At 46.4% G+C, this 17806-nt stretch overlaps 1 protein-coding gene across 2 annotated transcripts in view; it reads right to left on the reverse strand.

Annotated features, from left to right (window-relative positions):
- The window catches only part of srbd1 (S1 RNA binding domain 1), a 109748-nt gene that overhangs the window by 8503 nt on the left and 83439 nt on the right, over window positions 1-17806 (reverse strand). For both annotated transcript variants that reach the window (XM_041859033.1, XM_041859032.1), the window contains exons 18-19: window positions 16730-16906; window positions 14361-14513 (exon numbers count right to left, since the gene is read on the reverse strand). In XM_041859033.1, coding sequence (XP_041714967.1) covers window positions 14361-14513; window positions 16730-16906 — 330 coding nt within the window. The remainder of the gene's footprint in view (window positions 1-14360; window positions 14514-16729; window positions 16907-17806) is intronic.

Raw genomic sequence — 17806 nt, forward strand, 5'->3', positions numbered from 1 at the left:
CTCAAAGTCACTGGGAGAGTTACCTTAAAACCTGTTTTCTTTTACAGTAACGGCTGAGCAGATAAGATTTCACTAACATCAAACAATGAGGAATTGTTAAAAGGAGATTCCTCTATTTGCTTATCTGGCCTCTGAATTGTACTGCCAGTATGTGTGTGTAAGAGAGGGGTAGAGGGAGAGATCGGGGAAGAGGGGAAGAGAGGGGAGGGTGCCAGAGAGGAAAAGAGGGATGTGTCTGTGAGCTGTGTCCAAATGGGTTACAGATTGTTGGGAATCTCTCATGCTTGTCAGTGCCATTATAAAGCCATCGTTCAGACAGACGCCGTGTTCGCTTCATTAGTCTCAAGCCATTCCTACAGCTCTGGACACAACCAGGGCTCTGGGGCTGGCTAACCCACATACTGCACAACACTATATTAGGAATACCCCAAATTCCCCAATTTCCAAATTCATGACTTACATTCTTCCAGCGCTGAACAGCTGCACAAATTTTTATGAGAAGTGAGAGACATCGCTGGCGAGAGAGAGAGAGAGAGAGAGAGAAAGATTGTCGGTGGTCATGCATGGTCTAGTCAACCCATGCTGGCATTAAGAGGATCTCCATTAGGACCAGCAGCATTAAGAGGACCTCCTCCATTAGGACCAGCAGCATTAAGAGGACCTCCTCCATTAGGACCAGCAGCATTAAGAGGACCTCCTCCATTAGGACTAGCGGCATTAAGAGGACCTCCTCCATTAGGACCAGCGGCATTAAGAGGACCTACTCCATTAGGACCAGCAGCGTTAAGAGAACCTTCTCCATTAGGACCAGCAGCATTAAGAGGACCTCCTCCATTAGGACCAGCAGCATTAAGAGGACCTCCTCCATTAGGAACAGCAGCATTAAGAGGACCTCCTCCATTAGGACCAGCAGCATTAAGAGGACCTCCTCCATTAGGACTAGCGGCATTAAGAGGACCTCCTCCATTAGGACCAGCGGCATTAAGAGGACCTACTCCATTAGGACTAGCGGCATTAAGAGGACCTACTCCATTAGGACCAGCAGCATTAAGAGGACCTACTCCATTAGGGCCAGCGGCATTAAGAGGACCTACTCCATTAGGACTAGCGGCATTAAGAGGACCTACTCCATTAGGACCAGCAGCATTAAGAGGACCTACTCCATTAGGGCCAGCGGCATTAAGAGGACCTAATCCATTAGGACCAGCAGCATTAAGAGGACCTACTCCATTAGGACCGGCAGCATTAAGAGGAACTACTCCATTAGGGCCAGCGGCATTAAGAGGACCTACTCCATTAGGACCAGCAGCATTAAGAGGAACTACTCCATTAGGGCCAGCAGCATTAAGAGGACATACTCCATTAGGGCCAGTGGCATTAATAGGACCTACTCCATTAGGACCAGCAGCATTAAGAGGACCTACTCCATTAGGGCCAGCGGCATTAAGAGGACCTACTCCATTAGGGCCAGCGGCATTAAGAGGACCTACTCCATTAGGACCAGCAGCATTAAGAGGACCTACTCCATTAGGACCAGCAGCATTAAGAGGACCTCCTCCATTAGGATCAGCAGCATAAAGAGAACCTCCTCCATTAGGACCAGCAGTATTGAGAGAACCTCCTCCATTAGGACCAGCAGTATTGAGAGAATCTCCTCCAATAGGACCAGCAGCATTAAGATAAACTCCTCCATTAGGACCAGCAGCATTGAGAGAACCACCTCCATTAGGACCAGCAGCATTAAGAGAACCTCCTCCATAAGGACCAGCAGCATTAAGTGAATCTCCTCCATTAGGACCAGCAGTATTAAGAGAACCTCCTCCATTAGGACCAGCAGCATTAAGAGAACCTCCTCCATTAGGACCAGCAGCATTAAGAGGACCTCCTCCATTAGGACCAGCAGCATTAAGAGAACCTCCTCCATTAGGACCAGCAGCATTAAGATAACCTCCTCCATTAGGACCAGCAGCGTTAAGAGAACCTCCTCCATTAGGACCAGCAGCATTAAGAGGACCTCCTCCATTAGGACCAGCAGGATTAAGAGAACCACCTGCATTAGGACCAGCAGCATTAAGAGAACCTCCTCCATTAGGACCAGCAGCATTAAGAGAACCTCCTCCATTAGGACCAGCAGCGTTAAGAGAACCACCTCCATTAGGACCAGCAGCGTTAAGATAATGCTGCTGGTCCTAATGGAGGAGGTTATCTTAACGCTGCTGGTCCTAATGGAGGTGGTTCTTACGCTGCTGGTCCTAATGGAGGAGGTTCTCTTGTGCTGGTCTCATGGAGGAGGTTCTCTTAATAGTGCTGGTCCTAATGCAGGTGGTTCTCTTAATCCTGCTGGTCCTAATGGAGGAGGTTAAGAGAACCTCCTCCATTAGGACCAGCAGTATTGAGAGAATCTCCTCCAATAGGACCAGCAGCATTAAGATAACCTCCTCCATTAGGACCAGCATCATTAAGAGAACCTCCTCCATTAGGACCAGCAGCATTAAGTGAATCTCCTCCATTAGGACCAGCAGTATTAAGAGAACCTCCTCCATTAGAACCAGCAGCATTAAGAGAACCTCCTCCATTAGGACCAGCAGCATTAAGAGGACCTCCTCCATTAGGACCAGCAGCATTAAGAGAACCTCCTCCATTAGGATCAGCAGCATTAGGATAACCTCCTCCATTAGGACCAGCAGCGTTAAGAGAACATCATCCTCCATTAGGACCAGCAGCATTAAGAGGACCTCCTCCATTAGGACCAGCAGCATTAAGATAACCTCCTCCATTAGGACCAGCAGCATTAAGAGGACCTCCTCCATTAGGACCAGCATCATTAAGAGAACCTCCTCCATTAGGACCAGCAGCGTTAAGAGAACCACCTCCATTAGGACCAGCAGCGTTAAGATATCCTCCTCCATTAGGACCAGCAGCATTAAGAGAACCTCCTCCATTAGGACCAGCAGTATTGAGAGAATCTCCTCCAATAGGACCAGCAGCATTAAGATAACCTCCTCCATTAGGACCAGCAGCATTGAGAGAACCACCTCCATTAGGACCAGCAGCATTAAGAGAACCTCCTCCATTAGGACCAGCAGCATTAAGTGAATCTCCTCCATTAGGACCAGCAGTATTAAGAGAACCTCCTCCATTAGAACCAGCAGCATTAAGAGAACCTCCTCCATTAGGACCAGCAGCATTAAGAGGACCTCCTCCATTAGGACCAGCAGCATTAAGAGAACCTCCTCCATTAGGACCAGCAGCATTAAGATAACGCTGCTGGTCCTAATGGAGGAGGTTAAGAGAACCTCCTCCATTAGGACCAGCAGCATTAAGAGGACCTCCTCCATTAGGACCAGCAGCATTAAGAGAACCTCCTCCATTAGGACCAGCAGCATTAAGAGGACCTCCTCCATTAGGACCAGCAGCATTAAGAGGACCTCCTCCATTAGGACCAGCAGCGTTAAGAGAACTACCTCCATCAGGACCAGCAGCGTTAAGATAACCTCCTCCATTAGGACCAGCAGCATTAAGAGGACCTCCTCCATTAGGACCAGCAGCATTAAGAGGACCTCCTCCATTAGGACCAGCAGCATTAAGAGGAACTACTCCATTAGGGCCAGCAGCATTAAGAGGACCTACTCCATTAGGGCCAGTGGCATTAATAGGACCTACTCCATTAGGACCAGCAGCATTAAGAGGACCTACTCCATTAGGGCCAGCGGCATTAAGAGGACCTACTCCATTAGGGCCAGCGGCATTAAGAGGACCTACTCCATTAGGACCAGCAGCATTAAGAGGACCTACTCCATTAGGACCAGCAGCATTAAGAGGACCTCCTCCATTAGGATCAGCAGCATAAAGAGAACCTCCTCCATTAGGACCAGCAGTATTGAGAGAACCTCCTCCATTAGGACCAGCAGTATTGAGAGAATCTCCTCCAATAGGACCAGCAGCATTAAGATAACCTCCTCCATTAGGACCAGCAGCATTGAGAGAACCACCTCCATTAGGACCAGCAGCATTAAGAGAACCTCCTCCATAAGGACCAGCAGCATTAAGTGAATCTCCTCCATTAGGACCAGCAGTATTAAGAGAACCTCCTCCATTAGGACCAGCAGCATTAAGAGAACCTCCTCCATTAGGACCAGCAGCATTAAGAGGACCTCCTCCATTAGGACCAGCAGCATTAAGAGAACCTCCTCCATTAGGACCAGCAGCATTAAGATAACCTCCTCCATTAGGACCAGCAGCGTTAAGAGAACCTCCTCCATTAGGAACAGCAGGATTAAGAGGACCTCCTCCATTAGGACCAGCAGCATTAAGAGAACCACCTCCATTAGGACCAGCAGCATTAAGAGAACCTCCTCCATTAGGACCAGCAGCATTAAGAGAACCTCCTCCATTAGGACCAGCAGCGTTAAGAGAACCACCTCCATTAGGACCAGCAGCGTTAAGATAACCTCCTCCATTAGGACCAGCAGCATTAAGAGAACCTCCTCCATTAGGACCAGCAGTATTGAGAGAATCTCCTCCAATAGGACCAGCAGCATTAAGATAACCTCCTCCATTAGGACCAGCAGCATTGAGAGAACCACCTCTATTAGGACCAGCAGCATTAAGAGAACCTCCTACATTAGGACCAGCAGCATTAAGTGAATCTCCTCCATTAGGACCAGCAGTATTAAGAGAACCTCCTCCATTAGAACCAGCAGCATTAAGAGAACCTCCTCCATTAGGACCAGCAGCATTAAGAGGACCTCCTCCATTAGGACCAGCAGCATTAAGAGAACCTCCTCCATTAGGACCAGCAGCATTAGGATAACCTCCTCCATTAGGACTAGCAGCATTAAGAGAACATCATCCTCCATTAGGACCAGCAGCATTAAGAGGACCTCCTCCATTAGGACCAGCAGCATTAAGATAACCTCCTCCATTAGGACCAGCAGCATTAAGAGGACCTCCTCCATTAGGACCAGCAGCATTAAGAGAACCTCCTCCATTAGGACCAGCAGCGTTAAGAGAACCACCTCCATTAGGACCAGCAGCGTTAAGATATCCTCCTCCATTAGGACCAGCAGCATTAAGAGAACCTCCTCCATTAGGACCAGCAGTATTGAGAGAATCTCCTCCAATAGGACCAGCAGTATTAAGAGAACCTCCTCCATTAGAACCAGCAGCATTAAGAGAACCTCCTCCATTAGGACCAGCAGCATTAAGAGGACCTCCTCCATTAGGACCAGCAGCATTAAGAGAACCTCCTCCATTAGGACCAGCATCATTAAGATAACGCTGCTGGTCCTAATGGAGGAGGTTAAGAGAACCTCCTCCATTAGGACCAGCAGCATTAAGAGGACCTCCTCCATTAGGACCAGCAGCATTAAGAGAACCTCCTCCATTAGGACCAGCAGTATTAAGAGAACCTCCTCCATTAGAACCAGCAGCATTAAGAGAACCTCCTCCATTAGGACCAGCAGCATTAAGAGGACCTCCTCCATTAGGACCAGCAGCATTAAGAGAACCTCCTCCATTAGGACCAGCAGCATTAAGATAACGCTGCTGGTCCTAATGGAGGAGGTTAAGAGAACCTCCTCCATTAGGACCAGCAGCATTAAGAGGACCTCCTCCATTAGGACCAGCAGCATTAAGAGAACCTCCTCCATTAGGACCAGCAGCATTAAGAGGACCTCCTCCATTAGGACCAGCAGCATTAAGAGGACCTCCTCCATTAGGACCAGCAGCGTTAAGAGAACCACCTCCATTAGGACCAGCAGCGTTAAGATAATGCTGCTGGTCCTAATGGAGGAGGTTATCTTAACGCTGCTGGTCCTAATGGAGGAGGTTAAGAGGACCTCCTCCATTAGGACCAGCAGCATTAAGAGGACCTCCTCCATTAGGATAGCAGCATTAAGAGAACCTCCTCCATTAGGACCAGCAGCATTAACATAACCTCCTCCATTAGGACCAGCAGCATTAAGAGAACCTCCTCCATTAGGACCAGCAGTATTGAGAGAATCTCCTCCAATAGGACCAGCAGCATTAAGATAACCTCCTCCATTAGGACCAGCAGCATTGAGAGAACCACCTCCATTAGGACCAGCAGCATTAAGAGAACCTCCTCCATTAGGACCAGCAGCATTAAGTGAATCTCCTCCATTAGGACCAGCAGCATTAACATAACCTCCTCCATTAGGACCAGCAGCATTAAGAGAACCTCCTCCATTAGGACCAGCAGCATTGAGAGAACCACCTCCATTAGGACCAGCAGCATTAAGAGGACCTCCTCCATTAGGACCAGCAGCATTAAGAGGAACTACTCCATTAGGGCCAGCAGCATTAAGAGGACCTACTCCATTAGGGCCAGTGGCATTAATAGGACCTACTCCATTAGGACCAGCAGCATTAAGAGGACCTACTCCATTAGGGCCAGCGGCATTAAGAGGACCTACTCCATTAGGGCCAGCGGCATTAAGAGGACCTACTCCATTAGGACCAGCAGCATTAAGAGGACCTACTCCATTAGGACCAGCAGCATTAAGAGGACCTCCTCCATTAGGATCAGCAGCATAAAGAGAACCTCCTCCATTAGGACCAGCAGTATTGAGAGAACCTCCTCCATTAGGACCAGCAGTATTGAGAGAATCTCCTCCAATAGGACCAGCAGCATTAAGATAACCTCCTCCATTAGGACCAGCAGCATTGAGAGAACCACCTCCATTAGGACCAGCAGCATTAAGAGAACCTCCTCCATAAGGACCAGCAGCATTAAGTGAATCTCCTCCATTAGGACCAGCAGTATTAAGAGAACCTCCTCCATTAGGACCAGCAGCATTAAGAGAACGTCCTCCATTAGGACCAGCAGCATTAAGAGGACCTCCTCCATTAGGACCAGCAGCATTAAGAGAACCTCCTCCATTAGGACCAGCAGCATTAAGATAACCTCCTCCATTAGGACCAGCAGCGTTAAGAGAACCTCCTCCATTAGGAACAGCAGGATTAAGAGGACCTCCTCCATTAGGACCAGCAGCATTAAGAGAACCACCTCCATTAGGACCAGCAGCATTAAGAGAACCTCCTCCATTAGGACCAGCAGCATTAAGAGAACCTCCTCCATTAGGACCAGCAGCGTTAAGAGAACCACCTCCATTAGGACCAGCAGCGTTAAGATAACCTCCTCCATTAGGACCAGCAGCATTAAGAGAACCTCCTCCATTAGGACCAGCAGTATTGAGAGAATCTCCTCCATTAGGACCAGCAGCATTAAGATGACCTCCTCCATTAGGACCAGCAGCATTGAGAGAACCACCTCTATTAGGACCAGCAGCATTAAGAGAACCTCCTCCATTAGGACCAGCAGCATTAAGTGAATCTCCTCTATTAGGACCAGCAGTATTAAGAGAACCTCCTCCATTAGAACCAGCAGCATTAAGAGAACCTCCTCCATTAGGACCAGCAGCATTAAGAGGACCTCCTCCATTAGGACCAGCAGCATTAAGAGAACCTCCTCCATTAGGACCAGCAGCATTAAGAGGACCTCCTCCATTAGGACCAGCAGCATTAAGAGAACCTCCTCCATTAGGACCAGCAGCATTAGGATAACCTCCTCCATTAGGACTAGCAGCAATAAGAGAACATCATCCTCCATTAGGAATAGCAGCATTAAGAGGACCTCCTCCATTAGGACCAGCAGCATTAAGATAACCTCCTCCATTAGGACCAGCAGCATTAAGAGGACCTCCTCCATTAGGACCAGCAGCATTAAGAGAACCTCCTCCATTAGGACCAGCAGCGTTAAGAGAACCACCTCCATTAGGACCAGCAGCGTTAAGATATCCTCCTCCATTAGGACCAGCAGCATTAAGAGAACCTCCTCCATTAGGACCAGCAGTATTGAGAGAATCTCCTCCAATAGGACCAGCAGCATTAAGATAACCTCCTTCATTAGGACCAGCAGCATTGAGAGAACCACCTCCATTAGGACCAGCAGCATTAAGAGAACCTCCTCCATTAGGACCAGCAGCATTAAGTGAATCTCCTCCATTAGGACCAGCAGTATTAAGAGAACCTCCTCCATTAGAACCAGCAGCATTAAGAGAACCTCCTCCATTAGGACCAGCAGCATTAAGAGGACCTCCTCCATTAGGACCAGCAGCATTAAGAGAACCTCCTCCATTAGGACCAGCAGCATTAAGATAACGGCTGCTGGTCCTAATGGAGGAGGTTAAGAGAACCTCCTCCATTAGGACCAGCAGCATTAAGAGGACCTCCTCCATTAGGACCAGCAGCATTAAGAGAACCTCCTCCATTAGGACCAGCAGCATTAAGAGGACCTCCTCCATTAGGACCAGCAGCATTAAGAGGACCTCCTCCATTAGGACCAGCAGCGTTAAGAGAACCACCTCCATTAGGACCAGCAGCGTTAAGATAACCTCCTCCATTAGGACCAGCAGCATTAAGAGGACTTCCTCCATTAGGACCAGCAGCATTAAGAGGACCTCCTCCATTAGGATAGCAGCATTAAGAGAACCTCCTCCATTAGGACCAGCAGCATTAACATAACCTCCTCCATTAGGACCAGCAGCATTAAGAGAACCTCCTCCATTAGGACCAGCAGTATTGAGAGAATCTCCTCCAATAGGACCAGCAGCATTAAGATAACCTCCTCCATTAGGACCAGCAGCATTGAGAGAACCACCTCCATTAGGACCAGCAGCATTAAGAGAACCTCCTCCATTAGGACCAGCAGCATTAAGTGAATCTCCTCCATTAGGACCAGCAGTATTAAGAGAACCTCCTCCATTAGAACCAGCAGCATTAAGAGAACCTCCTCCATTAGGACCAGCAGCATTAAGAGGACCTCCTCCATTAGGACCAGCAGCATTAAGAGAACCTCCTCCATTAGGACCAGCAGCATTAAGAGGACCTCCTCCATTAGGACCAGCAGCATTAAGAGAACCTCCTCCATTAGGACCAGCAGCGTTAAGAGAACCACCTCCATTAGGACCAGCAGCGTTAAGATAACCTCCTCCATTAGGACCAGCAGCATTAAGAGAACCTCCTCCATTAGGACCAGCAGTATTGAGAGAATCTCCTCCAATAGGACCAGCAGCATTAAGATAACCTCCTCCATTAGGACCAGCAGCATTGAGAGAACCACCTCCATTAGGACCAGCAGCATTAAGAGAACCTCCTCCATTAGGACCAGCAGCATTAAGTGAATCTCCTCCATTAGGAGCAGCATTATTAAGAGAACCCTCTCCATTAGAACCAGCAGCATTAAGAGAACCTCCTCCATTAGGACCAGCAGCATTAAGAGGACCTCCTCCATTAGGACCAGCAGCATTAAGAGAACCTCCTCCATTAGGACCAGCAGCATTAAGAGGACCTCCTCCATTAGGACCAGCAGCATTAAGAGAACCTCCTCCATTAGAACCAGCAGCATTAAGAGAACCTCCTCCATTATGACCAGCAGCATTAAGAGGACCTCCTCCATTAGGACCAGCAGCATTAAGAGAACCTCCTCCATTAGGACCAGCAGCATTAAGAGGACCTCCTCCATTAGGACCAGAAGCATTAAGAGAACCTCCTCCATTAGGACCAGCAGCATTAAGAGAACCTCCTCCATTAGGACCAGCAGCATTAAGAGGACCTCCTCCATTAGGACCAGTAGCATTAAGAGGACCTCCTCCATTAGGACCAGCAGCGTTAAGAGAACCACCTCCATTAGGACCAGCAGCGTTAAGATAACCTCCTCCATTAGGACCAGCAGCATTAAGAGGGCCTCCTCCATTAGGACCAGCAGCATTAAGAGGACCTCCTCCATTAGGACCAGCAGCATTAAGAGAACCTCCTCCATTAGGACCAGCAGCGTTAAGATAACCTCCTCCATTAGGACCAGCAGCATTAAGAGAACCTCCTCCATTAGGACCAGCAGTATTGAGAGAATCTCCTCCAATAGGACCAGCAGCATTAAGATAACCTCCTCCATTAGGACCAGCAGCATTAAGAGAACCCCCTCCATTAGGACCAGCAGCATTAAGTGAATCTCCTCCATTAGGACCAGCAGTATTAAGAGAACCACCTCCATTAGAACCAGCAGCATTAAGAGAACCTCCTCCATTAGGACCAGCAGCATTAAGAGGACCTCCTCCATTAGGACCAGCAGCATTAAGAGAACCTCCTCCATTAGGACCAGCAGCATTAAGAGGACCTCCTCCATTAGGACCAGCAGCATTAAGAGGACCTCCTCCATTAGGACCAGCAGCATTAAGAGAACCTCCTCCATTAGGACCAGCAGCATTAAGAGGACCTCCTCCATTAGGACCAGCAGCATTAAGATTACCTCCTCCATTAGGACCAGCAGCATTAAGAGAACCTCCTCCATTAGGACCAGCAGCATTAAGAGAACCTCCTCCATTAGGACCAGCAGCATTAAGATAACCTCCTCCATTAGGACCAGCAGCGTTAAGAGAACCACCTCCATTAGGACCAGCAGTATTGAGAGAATCTCCTCCAATAGGACCAGCAGTATTGAGAGAATCTCCTCCAATAGGACCAGCAGCATTAAGAGGACCTCCTCCATTAGGACCAGCAGCATTGAGAGAACCACCTCCATTAGGACCAGCAGCATTAAGAGAACCTCCTCCATTAGGACCAGCAGTATTAAGAGAACCTCCTCCATTAGGACCAGCAGCGTTAAGAGAACCACCACCATTAGGACCAGCAGCATTAAGAGGACCTCCTCCATTAGGACCAGCAGCATTAAGAGGACCTCCTCCATTAGGACCAGCAGCATTAAGAGAACCTCCTCCATTAGGACCAGCAGCATTAAGAGAACCTCCTCCATTAGGACCAGCAGCATTAAGAGAACCACCTCCATTAGGACCAGCAGCATTAAGAGGACCTACTCCATTAGGACCAGCAGCATTAAGAGGACCTACTCCATTAGGACCAGCAGCATTAAGATAACCTCCTCCATTAGGACCATCAGCGTTAAGAGAACCACCTCCATTAGGACCAGCAGCGTTAAGATAACCTCCTCCATTAGGACCAGCAGCATTAAGAGAACCTCCTCCATTAGGACCAGGAGTATTGAGAGAATCTCCTCCAATAGGACCAGCAGCATTAAGATAACCTCCTCCATTAGGACCAGCAGCATTGAGAGAACCACCTCCATTAGGACCAGCAGCATTAAGATAACCTCCTCCATTAGGACCAGCAGCATTAAGAGGACCTCCTCCATTAGGACCAGCAGCATTAAGAGAACCTCCTCCATTAGGACCAGCAGCATTAAGATAACCTCCTCCATTAGGACCAGCAGCGTTAAGAGAACCTCCTCCATTAGGACCAGCAGCATTAAGAGGACCTCCACCATTAGGACCAGCAGCATTAAGAGAACTTCCTCCATTAGGACTAGCAGCATTAAGAGAACCACCTCCATTAGGACCAGCAGCATTAAGAGAACCTCCTCCATTAGGACCAGCAGCGTTAAGAGAACCACCTCCATTAGGACCAGCAGCGTTAAGATAACCTCCTCCATTAGGACCAGCAGCATTAAGAGAACCTCCTCCATTAGGACCAGCAGCATTAAGAGAACCTCCTCCATTAGGACCAGCAGCATTAAGAGAACCTCCTCCATTAGGACCAGCAGCATTAAGAGAACCTCCTCCATTAGGACCAGCAGCATTAAGAGAACCTCCTCCATTAGGACCAGCAGCATTAAGAGAACCTCCTCCATTAGGACCAGCAGCATTAAGAGAACCTCCTCCATTAGGACCAGCAGCGTTAAGAGAACCTCCCCCATTAGGACCAGCAGCGTTTGGTAATGATATAGAGCTGTGATAATAGAAAGGACTGAGAGGGAGAGAGTGAGCCTTTTCTGTCTAATTTAGTAGGAAATGAGGCTGAACGGAGAGAAAAGAAAACAAACAGTGGGGGAAAGGTGTATGAGAGGGGGACTGAGGGAGAAAGCTAGGGAGGGGGAGGGGGGGGGGTTGTGAGAATATGACAGGGTGATTATTTACCCTCTACCAGTTGTAAGTGGTTTTGTTAAACCTCTAACCCCTATGGGCTCCTTTAATGATAGATCACTGAGGCAGAGAGAAAACCCTTCTGTACACACACACACAACACACACACACACAATACAGACTTTTGAATGAAACACACACAAATGACAGAGAACGTTTCAGACCGTGGAATGTTGGGAATAATCCATTTGGAGCCAAATGAGTCCTGTCTGATGAGGTTCTTTCTCTTTTCGACATGTAAAAATACATTCACGCTAGCAGTGAAAGGCACATCAACATGCTAAGAGCCAACGCTAAGTGTCAGGTTGATGTAGTCTAAACAGATTTGAGTGACTGCAGCTGCAGGGTCCAGCCCCATTCAGATAGACAGCCACCCAGCCACAAAGCTACAGAGCTGCAAAGCCCAGGGCAGATGCTCAATGTGCTTTTGATATCAGCACCAGCAGCACTAACAATCACTTCTCTACACAGCACAGCGCCACAGGACCAGATGCTACCAAGATCCCCCTCACACACGACTACGAGCAGTACACACACGGAAACGCACATACAGTGGGGAAAAAAAGTATTTAGTCAGCCACCAATTGTGCAAGTTCTCCCACTTAAAAAGATGAGAGAGGCCTGTAATTTTCATCATAGGTACACGTCAACTATGACAGACAAAATGTGGAAAAAAAATCCAGAAAATCACATTGTAGGATTTTTAATGAATTTATTTGCAAATTATGGTGGAAAATAAGTATTTGGTCAATAACAAAAGTTTCTCAATACTTTGTTATATACCCTTTGTTGGCAATGACACAGGTCAAACGTTTTCTGTAAGTCTTCACAAGGTTTTCACACACTGTTGCTGGTATTTTGGCCCATTCCTCCATCCAGATCTCCTCTAGAGCAGTGATGTTTTGGGGCTGTCGCTGGGCAGCACGGACTTTCAACTCCCTCCAAAGATTTTCTATGGGGTTGAGATCTGGAGACTGGCTAGGCCACTCCAGGACCCTGGCTAGGCCACTCCCGGGCGGTGTGTTTGGGATCATTGTCATGCTGAAAGACCCAGCCACGTTTCATCTTCAATGCCCTTGCTGATGGAAGGAGGTTTTCACTAAAAATCTCATGATACATGGCCCCATTCATTCTTTCCTTTACACGGATCAGTCGTCCTGGTCCCTTTGCAGAAAAACAGCCCCAAAGCATGATGTTTCCACCCCCATGCTTCACAGTAGGTATGGTGTTCTTTGGATGCAACTCAGCATTCTTTGTCCTCCAAACACAACGAGTTGAGTTTTTACCAAAAAAGTTCTATTTTGGTTTCATCTGACCATATGACATTCTCCCAATCCTCTTCTGGATCATCCAAATGCACTCTAGCAAACTTCAGACGGGCCTGGACATGTACTGGCTTAAGCAGGGGGACACGTCTGGAACTGCAGGATTTGAGTCCCTGGCGGCGTAGTGTGTTACTGATGGTAGGCTTTGTTACTTTGGTCCCAGCTCTCTGCAGGTCATTCACTAGGTCCCCCCGTGTGGTTCTGGGATTTTTGCTCACCGTTCTTGTGATCATTTTGACCCCACGGGGTGAGATCTTGCGTGGAGCCCCAGATCGAGGGAGATTATCAGTGGTCTTGTATGTCTTCCATTTCCTAATAATTGCTCCTACAGTTGATTTCTTCAAACCAAGCTGCTTACCTATTGCAGATTCAGTCTTCCCAGCCTGGTGCAGGTCTACAATTTTGTTTCTGGTGTCCTTTGACAGCTCTTTGGTCTTGGCCATAGTGGAGTTTGGAGTGTGACTGTTTGAGGTTGTGGACAGGTGTCTTTTATACTGATAACAAGTTCAAACAGGTGCCATTAATACAGGTAACGAGTGGAGGACAGAGGAGCCTCTTAAAGAAGAAGTTACAGGTCTGTGAGAGCCAGAAATCTTGCTTGTTTGTTATTGACCAAATACTTATTTTCCACCATAATTTGCAAATAAATTCATAAAAAATCCTACAATGTGATTTTCTGGATTTTTTTCCCTCAATTTGTCTGTCATAGTTGACGTGTACCTATGATGAAAATTACAGGCCTCTCTCCTCTTTTTAAGTCGGAGAACTTGCACAATTGGTGGCTGACTAAATACATTTTTTCCCCACTGTAGGTGCATGTGCGCGCACACACACAGAACACACACACACACACACACACACAGAACACACGTTTGGCTCCTAAATCAAAACCCCAAAATCTGTAAGCAAACATCCCCCAATGCCCCCAGAAGTAGCCTACAAGCTGCGGTAAAATTGAAGCTCATGTTAGTTGGAACATGTTTTGGGGTGGCGGGAGGTGGTTGTAAGTAGTGCTCACCTCCTGGCCACAGCGTAGGACTCTGGGTGTATGCAGGTCTGGTCCAGAGGGTTGGGAAGGGAAGGTACAGCAGACGAGGCTTTGGTCTTTCCCTTCCCCTTGGCTGCAGGCTTCTCCTGGGCTGCTTGGGCTGAGTTACCCCCTGCTGCATCACTACCAACACAACACCACACTCACTGAGTAGAGGAGGGGAGAGCATCTCAAGCAGGATTGGGCACAATTCTATTTTCAATTTAGTCAATTCAAAGTAATGAATTTAAATATCCTCATAATAAAAATAAGAATAATTTCAGTCAGCGCTCAGCTCTCAACTAACACACTTTTTCCCTTGAGTGGGTCAATCAGTGTGAACCTGTGAACTAGCTACTGTTATTTCAACGGTTGCTCATATTGTTAAGAGCTTTGTGATTTCTGTCTGTAAATCAAAAGGGCTCTACAAATCAAATAAGGACAGAACATTCAAAATGGCCCTGTGAGCTTCTGATACATTTCATAAAAGCCCATGGATGAATAACTGCAAATGTTTTTAACTGTTAAAGGGAAATTTCAAAAAAATTAAACTTCATATTCATCATCTCCAGCACCAGCCCAACGTCAACATACAGTATGTGAAAATTGTGCGTTTCTAGGTTTTGTAGTAAAAAAGATAGAGGAAGATAAGTGTTTCCAATGACATCATCAACCAATTAGTAGACAATGCCTACTCATAATTGGTCAAAATCACACAATGCACCCCGATGATGTCATTGGAAACACTTATTTTCCTCTATCTTTTTTACTACAAAACCTAGAAACGCACAATTTCTACATATGTTGACGTTGGGGTGGTGCTGGAGATTATGAATATGAAGCTGAACATTTTCGAAATGTTCCTTTAATGTAAGCACTACATGTAACTGCCAAAATAAAGGAAACACTTGAGTAAATGAGGGATACAAAGTATATTGAAAGAAGGCACTTCCACACAGATGTGGTTCCTGAGTTAATTAAGCAATTAACATTAGCCCATTATTTTGGCTAACATGGCTAGAAGAAGAGATCTCAGTGACTTTGAAAGGGGGATCTCAAAGAAGCATAGGGGGTTTAAAGTGTGTTTGTGTCACCAATTGAACACTTATGGGAGATTCTGGTGCAGCGCCTGAGACAGTGTTTTCCACCACCATCAACAAAACACTTACATTTTTGAATTTTTGGAGTGTGTTTCTGTTTAAACAGATATAACATTAGTTATGATCACTGATTTCGAAATGACTGTATTATGGGTGATTGGTGTTGTCTGAGCAGGTTAAACTCTGTGCTCCTGTCCATAGACATTGGATAAGAATGTAGCCAAGATAGAAGTCTTGTGTTTCATCCTAAATGAAATTGAGGTGGTCTCAATGACACTTTCCCCATTTTCTAGGTAATGATTATCCTAATTAATAGGTGTCTTTATGTGGATAGTGTAGTGAAAATGTAAAGTAGGCTTCTTCAATTTAGTTTGGAGAGAAAATTCAGAATAATTCAATTACTGGATGCAATGTATTAGTCTAGCTTACTGCAGACTATTTGGAATATGAAACAACTGAACTAGGCCTATATGAGCTTGTTTCACATCTCCATCCCTGACCTAATCCATCAAGTTAGGTCTGACTACTAGGCTACCATTCTTTCAACATGTCTTGTTGTCATTGGTGAACTGACTATTATGACATCATTAGCAGCCTACTGCTGACATAAAGCTATATGAAGAGGACAGATCAAGAACTGATAAATTAACATAGGCCTACTAATCTTTAACAGTCTAATATAACTTTCTGTGAAGGACAGTATTAGCGGAACAGTTCTCTGCCATATCTGTTTCCATCCACGCAGCGACAGGCACTTAACTACCGCAACACTGCACGTTTCCTTGCTCGCCTATGCGCTCGCTCCTACTACCATTGCAGAGATCAAAGCATGTGCAAGCAAGAAAGTGTTATCGCTTAGTTGACTAAACACTGTAGCTAACTACCTTCGTCATAATGACGCCTTAGCTAAGGAGCTAACTACGAAATAATAGTAGTTATGTGCTTGACTAAGAAATACAATTTTGGAAAATGTATTTGGCAAACAGTTAGTTCTTCATTTTCCCAACCCTACGTGGGCGGGCCGGAGCGGAGAGCTAAAGATTTTAGGTCCTCACCAAAGACCACTGATTGCCTCAACTCCAACTTCAGACGGTTGAGTCAAAAACTGCAATGTGCCAACTAGAAGCCTATTTTTACGTATTTTAGGGTAGTTTTTCGTACCAGCGTACTTTGACCTCAAATTGCAAGCATGGTATGCAAAATGTGTGCAGGTTGGCAGGTCTGATGCTGTTGTACCTGTGGTTGGTGGGTTGTGTGTACCTGTGGTTATTGAGCAGGTTTTGAGGGTTGATTCTGATGAAGCCGGCACATTGCTGGTAGCTCTTAGGGCCCAGGCCCTTCACAAGTCTCAGCTGGTCTCTGTTCATGAAGGGCCCGTTGGTCTCCCTCCACTCTGCTATGCTCTTTGCACGCCCTGTATTCAGACCTGCCACGTGTCTGACACACACACAGACAGACACACACAGGTTACTGCAGTAAAAAACACAGAAGGACAGTAACACTATATTTAAGGACAAGGAGGAAGGGCGGCATAGTATTACTAGTAGGGAACATCGCCAAGAGACTGTTGCTGTTACCCTCACTCTGCCATCTGCTCGCCTATTAGAGCCTGTGACCTGGAAAACCACACCCTATTTTTCTTGAAAATCACAGCAATGTTTAGGAATAAATCTCCCTAGGTTTCCCTAAGACATACACTACCGTTCAAAAGTTTGGGGTCACTTAGAAATGTCCTTGTTTTCGAAAGAAAAGCAATTTTTTGTCCATTAAAATAACATCAAATTGATCAAAAATACAGTGTAGACATTGTTAATGTTGTAAATGGCTATTGTAGCTGGAAACTGATGATTTTTAATGGAATATCTACATAGGCGTACAGAGGCCCATTATCAGCAACCATCAGTCCTGTGTTCCAATGGCACATTGTATTTGCTATTCCAAGTTTATCATTTTAAAAGGCTAATTGATCATTAGAAAACCCTTTTGCAATTATGTTAGCACAGCTGAAAACTGTTGTGCTGATTAAAGAAGCAATAAAACTGGCCTTCTTGAGACTAGTTGAGTATCTGGAGCATCAGCAATTGTGGGTTCGATTACAGGCTCAAAATGGCCAGAAATAAATAACTTTCTTCTGAAACTCGTCAGTCTATTCTTGTTCTGAGAAATGAAGGCTATGCCATGCGAGAAATTGCCAAGAAACTGAAGATCTCGTACAACGCTGTGTACTACTCCCTTCACAGAACAGCGCAAACTGGCTCTAACCAGAATAGAAAGAGGAGTGGGAGGCCCCGGTGCACAACTGAGCAAGAGAACAAATACATTAGAGTGTCTAGTTTG

The sequence above is a fragment of the Coregonus clupeaformis genome, chromosome 31 (assembly GCF_020615455.1).
Source record: "Coregonus clupeaformis isolate EN_2021a chromosome 31, ASM2061545v1, whole genome shotgun sequence".
NCBI lineage: Eukaryota > Metazoa > Chordata > Actinopteri > Salmoniformes > Salmonidae > Coregonus > Coregonus clupeaformis.